The following is a 16,795-nucleotide window of genomic DNA, read 5'->3' as shown; positions in this document are numbered from 1 at the left end:
ATACTAAATAAGAAAAATGTAAAAAAAAAATGGTTGACAGTGAATAAACTTTCAAAGGAGAAATAGTACATTCTGAAGGAATTCAAGCGGTTATGAACGAAAAAATACGCATTTCATGTTCAAATCAGAATAATTACAAAACGGTGAAATATAAGAATTTCCCCTCACAGACTATTAAGTTAAAACATGTTTTTCTTTCTCATAAAAAAAAGAATGGAATCGTTAAATTGAGCGTTTTCCGATGGATACGTCTTTAAATAGATAGAAGGGTAAAAAAACAATTATATTTTTACTGGCAAATGAGGTTCCAATGGTGTTAAGTCAAGCTGTCAACTATTTTGGGATTTTTTTGGCAGAAAAACCAATTTTTTGAGTAGTTGTTCGTGTCTGCTCGTAAATATAAATTGTAAATAAAGAATATCAGGTCCATTATTATATTTATTGAAAACTTTTGCCTGGCAAAGGCAGGCTTCATGAAGGCAGGCTTCATGAACAAACAAGAATCTACGTCTAATGCAATTGCAAATAATGTAAGGTTATCGAAAGAAATCTAAAGTTCAGAGTGAAGGGAGTTTGTGTGTCTATGCAGTTTTAAGTTAAATCAGTGTAGGCGAACATCTGTTCAGACACAAAAGTCAATCACGTTTGGATTTAGGATGTTTCTATTTCCGTACACTATGTCCTTGTGTCTCTATTGCATTCATGTTGTTCTTTGTTCACATTGTATTGTAATGTATTGGTACCTTACTTTTCACGATCATGTTCAGTTTTAAAAAAGCACTTCACCACGCTCGATCGCGGTCTAAATCCAATAAATGTGCTGGGGTACACGTATTCTTAGTTTTTATTTTTCTCAATTGTGTATCTCCAATGGAAATCACCAATTCTTTAAATCTTGATTTAACCAATTTTTTTAGCAAACATGCTACTAGGGTACGAGGTGCCACGCTCTCAATACGATAATTCAAAGTGCAATTCGAAGATGTTTTCCCAAAATCAGATTGGGAAAACCAAGACGTATTTTTTTTATTTTTATGGAGAAAACGTTACCCACCCCAGATGTGCTGAAGTCGTCGGCATTATGTTGCCCGTGAGATTGAATGGTGGCAAATGCACAAAGAACTCCATAATGCAGACTGCAAACTCATGCCCAAGATAAATACGGGCAACACAATTATTATGTACTGTGTTAAAACTACATACCAGAAATCTTGACTTTCGTGACTGCAGGAATTCATACGGTGTTGTGGTCAGCACGCTGGACTTCCAATCCAGAGGTCACCGGTTCTAGTCAATATCCCAGTGTGGCAGTTAAAATAATGTGGCACCTTCCTGAAATTTTCCCGCAGCTGTCCACCCAGCGTAATAAACAGGTACAACATCACAGTCTCGACTATAAGCTTTCGTGACTGCAGGAATTCATATTCTTGGGTCTTTCGGTGAAGTCACGTAGATCGATTGCTTGTGTTGCGATCGAAACGTCGTGATTATTAAATCCTTTATTAAATCCTTTATATTAAGTTCGCATGCTTGCTTGCTTGCTTGCGTGCTTGCGTGCTTGCTTGCTTACGACCGTGCAAATCTTTCGGTCGTTTTTTAACCCACTTCCCGTGATCCAATCGAGCTGACATTTTCCACACAGACTCGTTGTGCCAGACAATTAATGTTCGTGAAAAAAAAAAAATTCCCAAAATTTGACACTTTTTAGGCAAAAACAAATTATTTTACATATATTCAAATAGAACTCATTCTTGGCTTTGGTTGAACGTCACAGTATAAGAGCCCAGAGCATAACCCCTCCACAGGCCGTGGCGGAGTAGCGCAGTTGGTAGCGCCCTCGCTTCCCATGCCAAAGGTCGCGGGATCGATCCCCGTGTCCTCCACAGGCGAATATATTTTTAAATCCTTTATATTAAGTTCGCTGCCATGCATATAAAGGATTTATACTGGTAGGAACGAAGTGGACCAGACCACCAATAGATTAATGTGTTTGTCCGTCCGTCCGTCCGTGTATCAACATCGCCCCCTACTGCAAACACTTGGCATGACCCTGTCCGACAAGATGGCCGCCCGCTCCCCCTGCGATCTGTGAATTAAACAAGATGGCCGTCGCTTCCGGCGCATCACGGCAAAACTTTAAACTTCGCTTCAAAATTACTTTACTGAAACGCAGCACGTTTATTTTAAAAATTACTTTACTGAAACGCAGCAGGTTTTTTTAACACAGAGACAAGAAACATTTATTAACACAGAGACGAGATACATTTAATCGCCTTATTTGTGCACGAAAAGCATGGCACGAGGCCTAGTGTGGCAGGCTTCGCGAGGCCTAGTGCGGCAGGCTTATTAACACAGAGATGAAACGCAGCTCGTTTATTTAAAAAAAAATACTTTACTGAAACGCAGCACGTTTTTATAACACAGAGACAAGAAACATGTATTAACACAGAGACGAGATACATTTAATCGCCTTATTTGTGCACGAAAAGCACGGTGCGAGGCCTAGTGCGGCAGGCTTCGCGAGGCCTAGTGCGGCAGGCTTATTAACACAGAGATGAAACGCAGCACGTTTATTTAAAAAAAAATTACTTTACTGAAACGCAGCACGTTTTTTTAACACAGAGACAAGAAACATTTATTAACACAGAGACGAGATACATTTAATCGCCTTATTTGTGCACGAAAAGCACGGCGCGAGGCCTAGTGCGGCAGGCTTCGCGAGGCCTAGTGCGGGAGGCTTATTAACACAGAGATGAAACGCAGCACGTTTATTGTTGTTGTTGTGCATATTGGCAGTGGTGCCTGACTCGGCTGAATCTGCTGCCCGGCAGCGGCAGAGCAGAGGCAGCGAGAGGCCTCGTCGCTGCTGCTATTCACTCGCTTATAGTTCTACCGTGTTCACTACATCTCTGTCGTGTTCACTACATCTGCTGTGTTCACTACATCTCTGCCGTGTTCACTATCATCTCTACATCTCTGTCGTGTTCACTATCATCTCTACATCTCTGTCGTGTTCACTACATCTCTGTCGTGTTCACTATCATCTCTACATCTCTGTCGTGTTCACTATATCTCTGTCGTGTTCACTATCATCTCTACATCTGTCGTGTTCACTACATCTCTGCCGTGTTCACCACATCTCTGCCGTGTTCACCACATCTCTGTCGTGTTCACCACATCTCTGCCGTGTTCACTACATCTCTGCCGTGTTCACTACATCTGCTGTGTTCACTACATCTCTGCCGTGTTCACTATCATCTCTACATCTCTGTCGTGTTCACTACATCTCTGTCGTGTGCACTACATCTCTGCCGTGTTCACTACATCTCTGCCGTGTTCACTACATCTGTTGTGTTCACTACATCTGCTGTGTTCACTACATCTCTGTCGTGTTCACTACATCTCTGCCGTGTTCACTACATCTCTGCCGTGTTCACTACATCTGTTGTGTTCACTACATCTGCTGTGTTCACTACATCTGCCGTGTTCACTACATCTCTGCCGTGTTCACTACATCTCTGCCGTGTTCACCACATCTCTGCCGTGTTCACCACATCTCTGCCGTGTTCACCACATCTCTGTCGTGTTCACTACATCGTATTCACACGCAAGTATTTCTACTTGTGCTGCAATCTTTGATTATTTAGCTGCTGGCTGCATGTTTGGTGGCGATGCTACCGTTATAGCAGCACCAACTGCGGTTGGTTCTAGGTCCATGGAAACGACGCTTTTCACTGCGAGTTTGTAAAGGGTTCCAGCAGCAAATGCGGTCTCTGTTTCAGCAAGCATCTTTTCAACGTGGGCGTCCAGACAACCATTGGGGTCTTCAAAGTCGTGGTTGTTTTCGGTATCCATGTCGTGCGCGCGAATAAAAACTCGAAGTGCCAAACAAACACTGCTCAATGTAGTACTGTTATATGAATATGCCAAACGCCCGTTTATTCAACTCTATGTAGACGACATAAAATGCACCAAGGTGCCGTTTATTCCCTCTATTTTATTTCACCTTTATACTAGTAAATGCATTCGAGTTTCCCCATCTAAGGTCAATTAATCTCAGATGTGATCGTTTGGAAATGAAAGACTACGAGTCTTTAAATTTCACAGCGTTTCTTGTCAAAACAAACACTTTTAATTAACGTTACACTAGAATACAGTAATTTTTTCTTTAACTCCTCTATACCCGGTTGATATCCCTGTACCGGTACTAAGTATTATTCCTACCAGCCCACCCCGCAGGGTCCTGTTAGTGAAAACTTTGTTTTTACGGGTTATACTTATATTAAGTTCGCTTGCTTGCGTGCTTGCTTGCGTGCTTGCTTGCTTGCGTGCTTGCTTGCTTGCGTGCTTGCTTGCTTACGACCGTGCAAATCTTTCGGTCGTTTTTTAACCCACTTCCCGTGATCCAATCGAGCTGACATTTTCCACACAGACTCGTTGTGCCAGACAATTAATGTTCGTGAAAAGAAATTCCCAAAATTTGACACTTTTTAGGCAAAAACAAATTATTTTACATATATTCAAATAGAACTCATTCCTGCCTTTGGCTGAACGTCACAGTATAAGAGCCCAGAGCGTAACCCCTCCACAGGCCGTGGCGGAGTAGCGCAGTTGGTAGCACCCTCGCTTCCCATGCCAAAGGTCGCGGGATCGATCCCCCGCGTCCTCCACAGGCGAATATATGTTTTAAATGCTTTATGTTAAGTTCGCTGCCACGCATATAAAGGATTTATAGTGAAAAACTTTGTTTTTACGGGTTATACTTATTAAAATTAGTTTTCTATCTACGTGACTTTACCAAAAGACCCACAGAGTACATACCAGAAATGTACTTAAATAAGATAATTTAACATATCACCTAGTTTATCCGAACATATGCTTGCTTTAAATTTTATTTAAAACTAACCCCCCCACTCACCCTCTCCTTTGTATCACTCCTCGCATTTTTCGATTTAAAGCTTTCGTGACTGCAGGGATTCATCTTCTTGGTTCTTTCGGTAAAGTCACGTAGAAGGGAAGTAATAAAATAATAAAAACAAAACGTAATAAAATAATATAATTCTCACGACGTTTCGGCCACAACGCAAGCAGCCGTCCTGCTGCTTGCGTTGTGGCTGCTTGAGTTGTGGCCGAAACGTCGTGAGAATTATATTCTTTTATTACGTTTTATTTTTATTATTTTATTACTTCCCTTCTACGTGACTTTACCGAAAGAACCAAGAAGACACTCCTCGCATGTTTCATTTTAAGAAAGGAACGGCCAATCCTGTAAAATCTCCAAACCGAGCCCTGCAAATAATGATGTGGACGAACTGTAACGGCGGGCATGTGTGGGTATTTTGTTGGAGTGTACCGTCCATTGGAAATGTTAATCAAGAAATATTGAAAAAACTTTTTTTCCAACATTGTGTCTTGGCCACCATCACGAGCTTGTGTACAGTAAGGGAGAGGGGTTAAGCAGGGATGACCCAGCAGAAGTTGCCATGAGCAACCCAAGCGAAAGCTTAGGGCCACAAGTAGCTCAAGGGGCCTCGATTTTATGAAAAAATTGCAGGGCTTCAAACATCAAATTGAAATAAAAAATAAACGTAAGCTGACATACAAAAGGCAACACATCTCTCTTGCCTGCATCTTTTTTTGCTCATCTCACTACATCTATATTTTTGTCTCCATTTCTCTTCTCGCTTCAATTACATATCTCTTTTCTGTTTCTCTTCTGCCGTGTTACTAACATTGTATTGATTGAAACGGAAGGCTCACGTATTTTTTTTAGCACGGGCTGAGTCCATGGAGCTTCGATATTCATTGAGCATTCGAGCTGCTCGTTAAGGTTTTGGCTGCCAGTTTCCAAAGAAAGTGCGAACAAGGAAGCTGTGTCATTAATTTCACTTATATAGCCCCCCCCACACCACTGCTCTGATGAGGATATTTGTAATTTGACGTTGTTTGAAAATGCTTAGAGCAGCACTCCCAAAGACATTACATGCAAACTTTGTTAAGTTTTAATGGAGCCATCAGCGATCTGGCTGAGATCAAACTCACCATATCTGATAACCGTTGTGCTTCGGGCGCAGGCTTGGGGCTGATGCTCAGCATCTCTGTGAGGTGATGGCTCATTGTTTTAATTGAGACATTAGCCCCCCCCCCCCCCAAGCCTGGCACTACCACCTCCCCTTGTTAGTATTCTTCTCCTGGTTTAATCGTAACTGTAGCAGCAGTCGGCCCTCAGGTGGTGTGATCACCATACGAATCCAAATCTCACAATCCTCAGCCATGGCCCCGAAGTTGTGTAATGGCTCCAAATCATTAAAAATACACGGTTCAATTGAGAGAACGTGCAGCTTTATGTCTCATTAAACATAACTACAATCTATTCTTAGTTAACACAAAACAATCATTAGCGTCGCTGTGGAGAATATATGGAACAAAATCAAGCAGGCAATATATCTCCTTCAAATATCTGGACATCCACACAGAAAATAAAATTTATATCTTTCACACTTTTCATGAACCTACATTGGCCTTCCGTAAGTACACAAGTAAACGTGGGTCGGTTTCAACATGCATTGTCTCAACAGCAGAGTCAGGGCTGCATGAACCAACGCTGACACACTGATAGATGTCACAGGCAAGGACCCTCTCCTTGAAATATGAGTCCTAGTTCGACACAACACATTCCTGTTGAGGGAGCTGGTAGGAACGTTGGGTTGCTCGGTCAATAGCCAGGGTCAACGGCGGCGTGGTGTATTCCCCAAATTTGCCCGACTGTGAGGGCGGGCACAAGCCGGCGTGAGTAGGTTAAATGTTGAGTTTTATAAGGGCACCACGGGGTGACCAGCTCCTCCCCACCCAGCCCCACCCCTCCCACCCCCCACCCAGCCCCACCCTCCCCACCCAGCCCCTCCCCACCCTCCCCACCCAGCCCCTCCCCACCCTCCCCTCCCCACCCAGCCCCTCCCAGCACGACAGACGGACGGACAGAATAATCCCCTGTGGGCTGGTGTAACCAGGAGGTTCCAACCAGTAAAATATAGACTGTAATCTTGCGTCGATATTGAACCCATACTCATTGCTGCATGCACATGCAAGACGATCGTGACTAACCCATTGCGTGACACCAAAGATGACTTACTCCAAAGTTTGAAATCATTGATCGTGTCTCATGGCTGCATAACTTATTGAGACGGAATCTATATACCGTATATACACAGGAACAAATACATTCGTTATTGCCTCATGGGAAAAACAAACAAATGGTCATTAAAACTCCACGAAAAGTTATAGTTATATACAGGGTATTCAGAACTGACTTTAATACAAAAGTATGAGCAACAATTAAAGCTTTTGTTTGTCCTTATACTGGTGTTCCTGAACCAATTGTAAAACAACCATTACTTCCCAAATTTTGAGTAATTTCGTTGACTGCATACATGATGACGGGTTGAGTTGAATACCACCACGACTGTAACTCGTAACTTCCTAATTGTTCTGAAAAAAGTGTTTTTTAATGGGAGTACTGGCACAACACGACTGTGTTTTCCTATTGTGGCATAAACCAAAGGTAAGAAAAAGCTGAGAAAAATAAACAAATAAATAAACGCGCACGTAAATAAACTCCAGTGGCAATATCAGCCAATCAATCCCTTTGCAGTGAAAGCACGAGGGGCCAACAGGGAGATGCCATGATCCATTGTGTGGTCCCCCGGGGTTCGTGCTGGGGAGATATGCTCTTTGAAAAGGACAGCGTTCCGTGGCTTCTCGGGACAGGTTTATTTGAAATTTGTATCCTGGATATAAAATGCGAGCCATTTTCCCTCGGGGGATTTTACAGCATCCCTTCCTTGCTCGCTGATTTAATGTCTCCTGTGCCTTCGTTACGAATACTGTAATGGTTGGGGGCTTGCTACCTTGCATCTCGCATAAATGGCAGCTAATCGTGGATTTACTCAAATAAACATTACAAAGAAAGTGTGTACAAGCATGTGGAGTGTTGTGTATACATTTTTGATTGAATCGTTTTTAAAAGTTGAAAGTGTGCGTGTGTTTTTTTTATTAACTGCCACCAGATGGTGAAATATGGCACGAGAAATTGTATTTAGCGTGGCCGCGAATGGAGCGCATGGACTCATATGCAGTCTGAATTACGCTCCCTGTGAGATTTTATTACAATAAGCCCATTGCGAGAGCTGTTCCTGGGCAAAGGATTGTTGTGGTATATTGTGCCGAGAATTCTACAGAGCAATATACATTATGGATGAAAAGACTATACGTGAAATATGTGTTTTCTAATGAATTTGGCTAACAGATTTTGCGAAAATGAAATCTCTCCCAAGGACGGGAAGATTATTAGTCTCAGGAGCATTGTAATTCAAACCTCACTCACTCACTCCCACTATTATTGCCCGCCATAATAAAACACACATGCACACACACGCGCAAACACAAAGATTCCCCGCACAGCCTTGACAGACTGCTGGTGCAAGTGCTGTTAACGAGCCCGTGAAGGCCGGCACGGCACACGAGGGGGGGCGAGTGGCCAACACCACGCTCGGCCGCCTTTGTCTCCCCACCAGTGGCGACGTTCACACACTCGTTTGAGGCTGAGTCGACTTAGGGGGTGCCCAGCACTGGCTCAAATTCGTAGCGCAGCGCGCTAACCGCCACACCACCGCCCACCACCCCCCCGCACCACCACCCCCCCGCACCACCACAACCACCACTCCTCCTCGCTCCCGCACAGCGCATTCAGCGAGTGACTTGGCAGCGTCTCTCACGCCAAGCCAATTGCAAGCGAGGCACCCACGCTTCCCCGACAGCGGTGGTGGTGATGGTTTGGGGGGGAGCTTTTGTCTCGTCAACGTCGTGAACGAGTGGAGGTGCCCAGCCGTCCAACCCCGCACGCCCGGTGCATGCGCGCGCGCGCGTGCGTGCGCGTGCAACGTGAACGCGCTTTCGGCCACACGGAGCAGCGTGCAGGTGTAGCAGTAGCAGCAGCAGCGGCAGGGAGGGCAAGTGGCAGCAACAGCGGCAGGAGGCAGAGGACAGCACCATCGCAGCACAGACCGGCCGGTCCGTGGCACGGGTGTGAAGTGAAACCAGCTCGCCGCGTCTTCTCTAACAATGATCTTGAGTGAGTATGACAACTTTCATCGTCAAATGTCGTTTTTTCTTTGTGTGTGTGGCACCGTGAAGATACTCCGGGCAACAGCATCGGAGACGGCGTTGTAAAGTGAAGTGTTCATAATACAGGTTTTTTGTGTTATTTAGCTTGAATATTGGGTTAGATGGCGTTAATATTTTCGCGATTTAACCCAGAATAATACAGATATTTTTGGATTAGAACGCGTAAATATTATTAATGATATTGGTCACGAAAACCTACGTGTTAAACTAAGCGAAGTGTTGCTTCGTCAGCGTTGTCAAATAAAGGATTATAACGTTGCAAAACATAATGGTTTATAGAATGGTTTCCTTATTGCTGGTTTACATCATTGTGTAAATCGGAATATATCTGTCATCAAATACACGATATTCATATAGATATGAGATATATAAAATAATCTTGCAGAGTTGAGTCAATGCAAGGCACGCTCTATTGAATAGGAGCCATGTACAGTTTAATTGTATACACACAGACGTAAAAGTGGCGAGATCTAACTTGATATGCCGAAGTTTCTTTAACACAAATATGCTTGTGGGGACAGCTGTTTATAATTTGAAACATTCTTGATCTGTGGCTTTTTAGTGGAGCATGGAAAAGGACAAACTGTGGAAGGCGTGCCACTTTAATGTAGAACAGGAGACACGGTACACACCCGTTCTGGATGACTGCAAAACCACGGAAAGTATTTAGAAGCAATTTAAATTGCTGCGTTTTTTGTTGTTGAAGTAAATTTAACCCTCGTAATTTGTAATGACATAGGAGTTAATGGTGGATCTAAGCTGACCAATATACAATGTAATTCCGCAACATTACACTGCATTTAAAACACTACTTTTTGTGCGTACACACATCGTGTATATTATATGCGCCGCGTTGGCGAGATGTTAACTACCTCGCCGAGTGTGTAGGAGGTCTGTGGGTTCGATCCCGACCCCGACGCCTGCTGTACATTTAGAGTTTGCATGTTCTTCTTGGTTCTTTCGGTAAAGTCACGTATAAGGGAAATAATAAAATAATAAAAATAAAACATAATAAGATAATTCTCACGACGTTTCTAATATGTTTTATTTTTATTATTTTATTATTTCCCTTCTACGTGACTTTACCAAAAGAACCAAGAAGATGAATCCCTGCAGTCACGAAAGCTTTAAATCGAAGTTTGCATGTTCTCGCCGTGGTTGCGTGGATTTTTCACTGGCTGTTCCGGTTTTCCCTCCACATTTAGAAACGCGTGTTTAGAGTATTTGGCTGCTTTCAATGTCCACGCGATAAGCCACTTCCGTCGGGCTATCGTTTGTGGCCAGGTGGCTTCTGAAAAAGAGCTACATAGCTCAGTGCGCCTCACCTGGTAGAATAAAAATAGTCAACAGTTAAAATATGCACATGTTTTATTTTGCCAAAAATTACACTGACGTGTGATATGTATATATACTTTACATACTCTCTGGTTATTTCGGTAAAGTCACGTAGATAGAAAAATAATTACGACGTTTCGGCCGCAACACAAGTGTCCGTCTGCGACTGAAACGTGTTTTATTTTATTATTTTTTTCTATCTGCGTGACTTTACCGAAAGAACCCGAGAGTATGGATGCCTGCAGTCACGAAAGCTTCAAATCAAGATTGTATATACTTTCACCATAGGTACATGTTAGACAAGATACTGAAGTTGGCTTGACAAACGTGTGTTGCAAATGTACACATCAAGCGGCCACATTCCTAAGTGTACAAAGTGCAAGTTTTCAACTAAATTCCTGTGAATATGCATTTGTTTCTGCCTTTGATGGACTTACATTTGACTTAAACACTAGGAGCGATCGTCAACGTACTTAAGCACATGCATACGTTGATTTGGAATCTATAAAAAATGAACCTTTCCTAGTTTTAAACCCTTTAAACCTGTTTTTAATGGGGATTCCAAAGGGTACAATTCTCACATGTCATCGACACATGCACACACATCTATACAAAGCCTCTGGCATTATCGAGTCTGTCTTTTGTGTGCTCCACATGCAAAATGGATATAACTGGAAAAAACTAGACACAATCATGTGGTAAAGAAGCACTGCGGGTGTGCAGATATTTACATTGATGTGGTATTCAGACTTGGACGACTTACATCGCCAATGTACCGTTTGCGTGGCCAGAAGTTTCAATGCACACGAGCTACCACTCTATCGTGTGTGCATGAAAAACAGTTCGGAACGCGCAGCTGATGAATGTATGAAAATAGATGTTGCCCTTTCTGGCAATAAAACAGGTGTTAAGATGTTTAAACACCAAATAGATACCTTTTGCAAGGCATGTTTCCTTGCAAAAGGTTTCATACTTTGATACTGGCAAAAATGGTCCCATTTTGTAGCTGATGAATAATTTGCATAAACGGCCATGTGTCAGTTTAATAAAAATAAAATTGCTAAATGGTTGTAAAAATGTTCATATGGAGTATTGGCACTTCTCATCTACACAATAATTACACACACGCGGATAAATGTACTGTATATGTGTTTACAATTGTAGTGTCCATCCTTAATGTAGCGTTTGCTAACACCACACAGTATTTGTTTGTGACATATAGAAAAGTAAGAGGGCTTGGGTAGGATGCGTCGCAGAAAACACGATGGCCGATGGTCAAGCCTAATGATGGAGTAGAAGCCAAGGAATGGAATGCGTCCGAAAGAGAATCACGTCCACAAAGGAGATGGAGCTATTAAATGAGCTCATTGCGCATGTGCTAGTTGGATCACCACATCCCAGGTTCGTGAGGGATGGCGACGGCTCGGTGAGGCCTTCATCCAGCAGTGGATTGACCATGTCTGATGACAATGAGGATCATCAGCCATTGAGCCTACATTCAAGACATTGAAGCCATTCTCCCATTGCTCTTGTTAAGAAGGGAAATAAACGTACGAGCATTAGAAACAAATTTTCCATACCACTCTAAGGGTAATCCGTATACATTATATATTTCATCACTACTACAGCAGGGATTAGGTCTCGCATGTGTGAAATTTCCGCCAGCAAAGCGTATAATTGCAGCGAGGTTTGATGGTCGTGGCAAAATGTGTAGATTATTGGCCCAGTTTCAGTTAAATTGAGTTTATGTATGGATTAAGTAGACTTTCAAATTACACGCCATAGTTCAGTTACATATATATGCTAATTAAGTTGTGTGGTTGGTCAGATTTATATTTGAAACATGTTTTTTTTAAATAATTATCCGTGTAAATAATTTGGCTTAATTTATGAAAAGTCAATTATTGCTGCAATTTATTTGCACAGGAAATATTTGCCGGCCGTAGATACGAGTCTATCTGGCTCATTGTAGCACCGACAAGAAAGGCCGTGTTAACGAGCACTGTATTTTAGTATGTAGGACAAGTGTGGAATTGAATGAGGACCGTGGCTCCTTAACCTCCCATGCCTGGCATAACCACATTGGGATTCATTAGGCTGTGAGTATACCACTTGATACACCCACGGCTTGTCTGCAGTATCGTTTGTGTGCCTCGCCTTCACTCTGTCCACTGCAACAGTTCGCCGGGAACCAAAAAAAATCTGCATTCACTCACAAACCCCAGGCAAAGCGTTGTGCGACAAAGATGGTGTTGTGGCCATGAGTCTTAGCTTCCTGTTCGTGACGATGGTACAAAACATGTGGCGCTCGCACGAGACGTGAGATAGTGACTCCATTACAGGACTCCATCTCGGCAACATTGTTGAAAATTAACCGCGATATTGTAAATTAAAACGAATTCATTTACGTTGCACTCATTACACACAAAGTGCTTATCATAAATGAACCACGATACCTTGCTGACCTCGTCAAGAAGCATAAACCATCACACGAACTCTGGTCATCCTCGCAGCGGCTTTTGGCTAGCCATTGAACAAAGACGGTCACTGCATCACGCGCTTTCAGATGTGCTTCTGTGGCTGTCTGGAACGCTCTTCCTAACGATATTAGGAAGCCACTGGAGCTATGCACTTTTAAATCTAGATTGAAAACTCATTTCGTTAGAATTGCTTTTAGTGTGTAGTTTGTTGGTTACGTAGGGTGCAAAAAAATGTCAACATACATTCGTACAAACTCTTTTATTCTTTCGGTAAAGTCAAGTAGGTAGAAAAACACATATATAACCTCTTGTTGTAACAGATCTCTCGCTGATTCAGCAGTTCCACTGCCGGGTGATTTTTTCCGCCTGAGGACGACCGCTTGTGTTGCGATCGAAACGTCGTGATATATTATTTTCATTTTGTTTAATTTGTCTACCTACGAGACTTTACCGAAAGAACCAAAGAGTATAGATTCCTGCAGTCACGAAAGCTTCAAATCATACATTCGTACGTTTATGAGGGCAGTCGGGCTCAAAACATATAGGTGGGGCACCTGCTTGGCTAGTTCATGCTGTGTCCACCTCTTGGTTAAAGTGTCTCCCTGCTCGTCTGTATGTTGAACTTATTTCGCACCCTACTCAGACATGTATGGTGAGACCCTTGGGCAATGATAATAAAATCGAATTCTCATAACGGTGGTCAGTCCACCTACGAGATTACCTTTTTTTTACTTTTCACAAAATGGTACTCCGTTGGTACCTTCCAATATGTGAGTGAAATAGCCTAACCAGTGTCAGCTGCGTCGTATGTACTTTACTATATCATTCACATTTCTGCGTTGCAATATTTTTACCAGTTTATCAAACAACGTTAATGAAACGTTCATAATTGCCGTTGCCTTAAATGCTTTCACCGATGACAATTTAATTTGTTTGGCTGTGTAGGGTGGTGGAGGGTTTACATGACAAAACTTGGGCAGTTTCACTTTCTTACCTACCTAAACAATAAATTATTAATAATAATAATACAGTAATGGCTGTGAAAAACCACATTGTAAGTTAGCGAATGCATGGTTATAGAGTATAGTTAACAATCAGCAATATAACAGTCATCATTTATCAAGTGTGTGTCTTATTTTTAGTTTTTTTCGGTAAAGTCACGTAGTTAAAAAAAGAAAAGAAAACCAAAAATAACTGGATTAAATCACGACGTTTCGGAGGCAACACAAGCTTCCATCTTCAGGTGGAACTGTCACAACAACAAAATGTACCTACGTGAAATTTCGATTTAAAGCTTTCGTGACTGCAGGGATTCATCTTCTTGGTTCTTTCGGTAAAGTCACGTAGAATGGAAATAATAAAATAATAAAAATAAAACACGTGACTTTACCGAAAAATCCAAAGAGTATGAATTATTGCAGTCACGAAAACTTCAAATCTAGAAGTGTGTCTACGTAATTGGTATTTACATACACTGCATGTTACCCCATTATAGACGTGGATTTGGGGTTGTTTAATGAAACGGAGATGTGTAAACATCACCACAATAAGGCGGCTGCAGGATGTAGTACTGCAAGTAGGTTCCAGGCCTTGCTGTGCGAAGTCAGTGCATTCTGTTTGCATGATTTTGTTTGTTCAAGGCACTCCACTTTCCTCTAATAGCCAAAAAAATACTTGATCAGTCAAACATCTCAAGCAACACACTCGGGGGGGGGGGGGGGGAGATCATGGGAACTCAACGAGGCTTTACAGGTTAGATCAACAGTGATAATTATTAGACACTAAAATGTGTCTTGCATTGTGGCTTATTGTGTTATACGCTTCTAAACGCCATCGCAGTGGTGAGCACATTACAGGAGCAACCCAACGATGCGTGTTTCAGGCCACAGGAATCGTCAGTGGCGAGTGATATCTACAACCAGTCCTGGGCCGCCCCCTTTTCAACCAACCTGTAACTAAGCCATCACGGTGAAGTAACATCAAACACCCCTCCCCCCCGATGATCGGCACGGCTTAGAGAGGCTTTCATCCGCCAGCCGATTGACAGAGGCCTATCGAGGAGATGTTTGGCGAGAACCATACAACAACTGACGAGCCCACGCTTACGGTGTGATCGAGCGTGACATGTATCAATCCCTGAGTTGATCCCGAGTCCAAGCCATGCATAGAACAGCCGCCTCACCGCATTCCCACATCTCCCCACCACCACCACCACGTGCCCTCCCGCTGCCCATCATCCCAATCGTCTTGTCGTCTCACGTGTCTGTCTGCCTGTCTGCCTGCCTTCCCCCCCAGACCTTACCGATCGGCTCCACTCGGCAGGGTGTTTCCCCGAGTATAATTAGAGAGCCCTGCCTCAAAGCACGCAAGTGACCTGTCCTGCCTCGTGGCCTCAAACAGTTGGACAGTGATGGATTTGTGGCCCACATTTATATTCCAGTTCAGCGGTGAAGTGTGCTGCAATAAGCTACTGCACATGGGGCCGCATTATCCTATAGCGCCTACGAGAAGTAAAGTGCCTCGGGGAAAAAATGTGACCGTGTTTTTTTGGATGTATGATGCAAAAATATAAGCAATATATTTTCTTGAAGAAATGTATGTATATAGCAAGGATAGGCAGAGTGTTTCAAATTAAATCTGCTTATCTGCGGCACACGGCGCACTCCCGTCGAATTAAGGCCCGGACTGAATAATGAATGTATCAGTAACGACATCTGTCCAGCAGCTGGACGACGTAGGCATGAATCAAGCGGAGTGGAGGCGGCAGTAGCAACACGGGGCAGCAGCAGCAGCAGATATCACTGAAGGCCTACGAAACAGAAGTGCCTAGGGGCCGACAAGAACCTTGATCCGGCCTTGTCTGCAGTAGTGAATGAACGACCTGTTATCGTTTCTGCCTCAATTTCTCCACTTTAAGTCGGCAGACTTATTTACGTGCAGCTCAAATTCTCTATAATGCAATGATCGAGGAAAACGCGAGTGTCAAATCTCTTTGTTTGGAAGGTTCCCAGGATGTTTTGGCAATTCTTTGTCGAGTATTTTTTTTTGGTAGTGAGGGGAAACATGAATGCAACACTACAAAACTGTACAGACAGGTCAGTAGTCTGATTAACACGTAGGCTTTCGCGACCAATATTATTCATAATCAACGTTTTTGGGTTAGATCGCGTTATTTATAAATGTGTCTTAATTAGCTTTGAGCTGTCCTGGTAAAGTAAAAATCCATATTTCAGTCTTGTGTATATGGTACACACCTCGGAGGTGTTATGAGGCGGCTCACAGATGACAGGACAGCAAATAGACTACTGACGAATTGCCTGATGATGCTGGATGCAATTACCAGCAAAACGTCGTACTCAAAAATTGTAAATGTTGTGGTTTCACGCTTCAGCACACCGGTGGGCTAAAGCAGTGAACTATTTGTCTTTTGTCAACGTGACACTTTTTTGCTGATTGGCCGTGTCGGGTGGTGGAGGGGTAAACCTTCTCCCATGTGCATTGTTATTGTTGAGCATAAATATGCGATGCATTGTATTCCATTTGACGTCTGCGTATATTTCACGACCATTATCATTGGTATTTTACCTTCCACATTAATATTGCACGATCGTTTTTTTAGCTCATACGCATTGTTTTTTGTATGCACCCATTGATATGTTAATATAGATGTTGACGCTCATGATATATGCATTGAATTCTGCGTGTGGAATCAATTATGTATGATGTTTGTACATTATTTACATGCAGTAATCTAATGCGCGTGACCAAATCACCCATAATGTACCCAATAAGGTCAG

At 42.8% G+C, this 16,795-nt stretch overlaps 1 protein-coding gene across 1 annotated transcript in view; it reads left to right on the top strand.

Annotated features, from left to right (window-relative positions):
• The first annotated feature begins 8,786 nt into the window (after positions 1-8,786).
• The window catches only part of LOC144729302 (zinc finger protein 385D-like), an 83,514-nt gene continuing 75,505 nt past the window's right edge, over positions 8,787-16,795 (top strand). The window contains exon 1 of the mRNA XM_078609462.1: positions 8,787-9,130. Coding sequence (XP_078465588.1) covers positions 9,121-9,130 — 10 coding nt within the window. The 5' untranslated portion in view covers positions 8,787-9,120. The remainder of the gene's footprint in view (positions 9,131-16,795) is intronic.

The sequence above is a fragment of the Lampetra planeri genome, chromosome 2, assembly GCF_965212315.1.
Source record: "Lampetra planeri chromosome 2, kcLamPlan1.2.h2, whole genome shotgun sequence".
Taxonomy (NCBI): Eukaryota; Metazoa; Chordata; class Hyperoartia; order Petromyzontiformes; family Petromyzontidae; genus Lampetra; species Lampetra planeri.
Note: the sequence above shows the minus strand (reverse complement) of the source record. Positions and strands in the feature narration are given on the sequence as shown.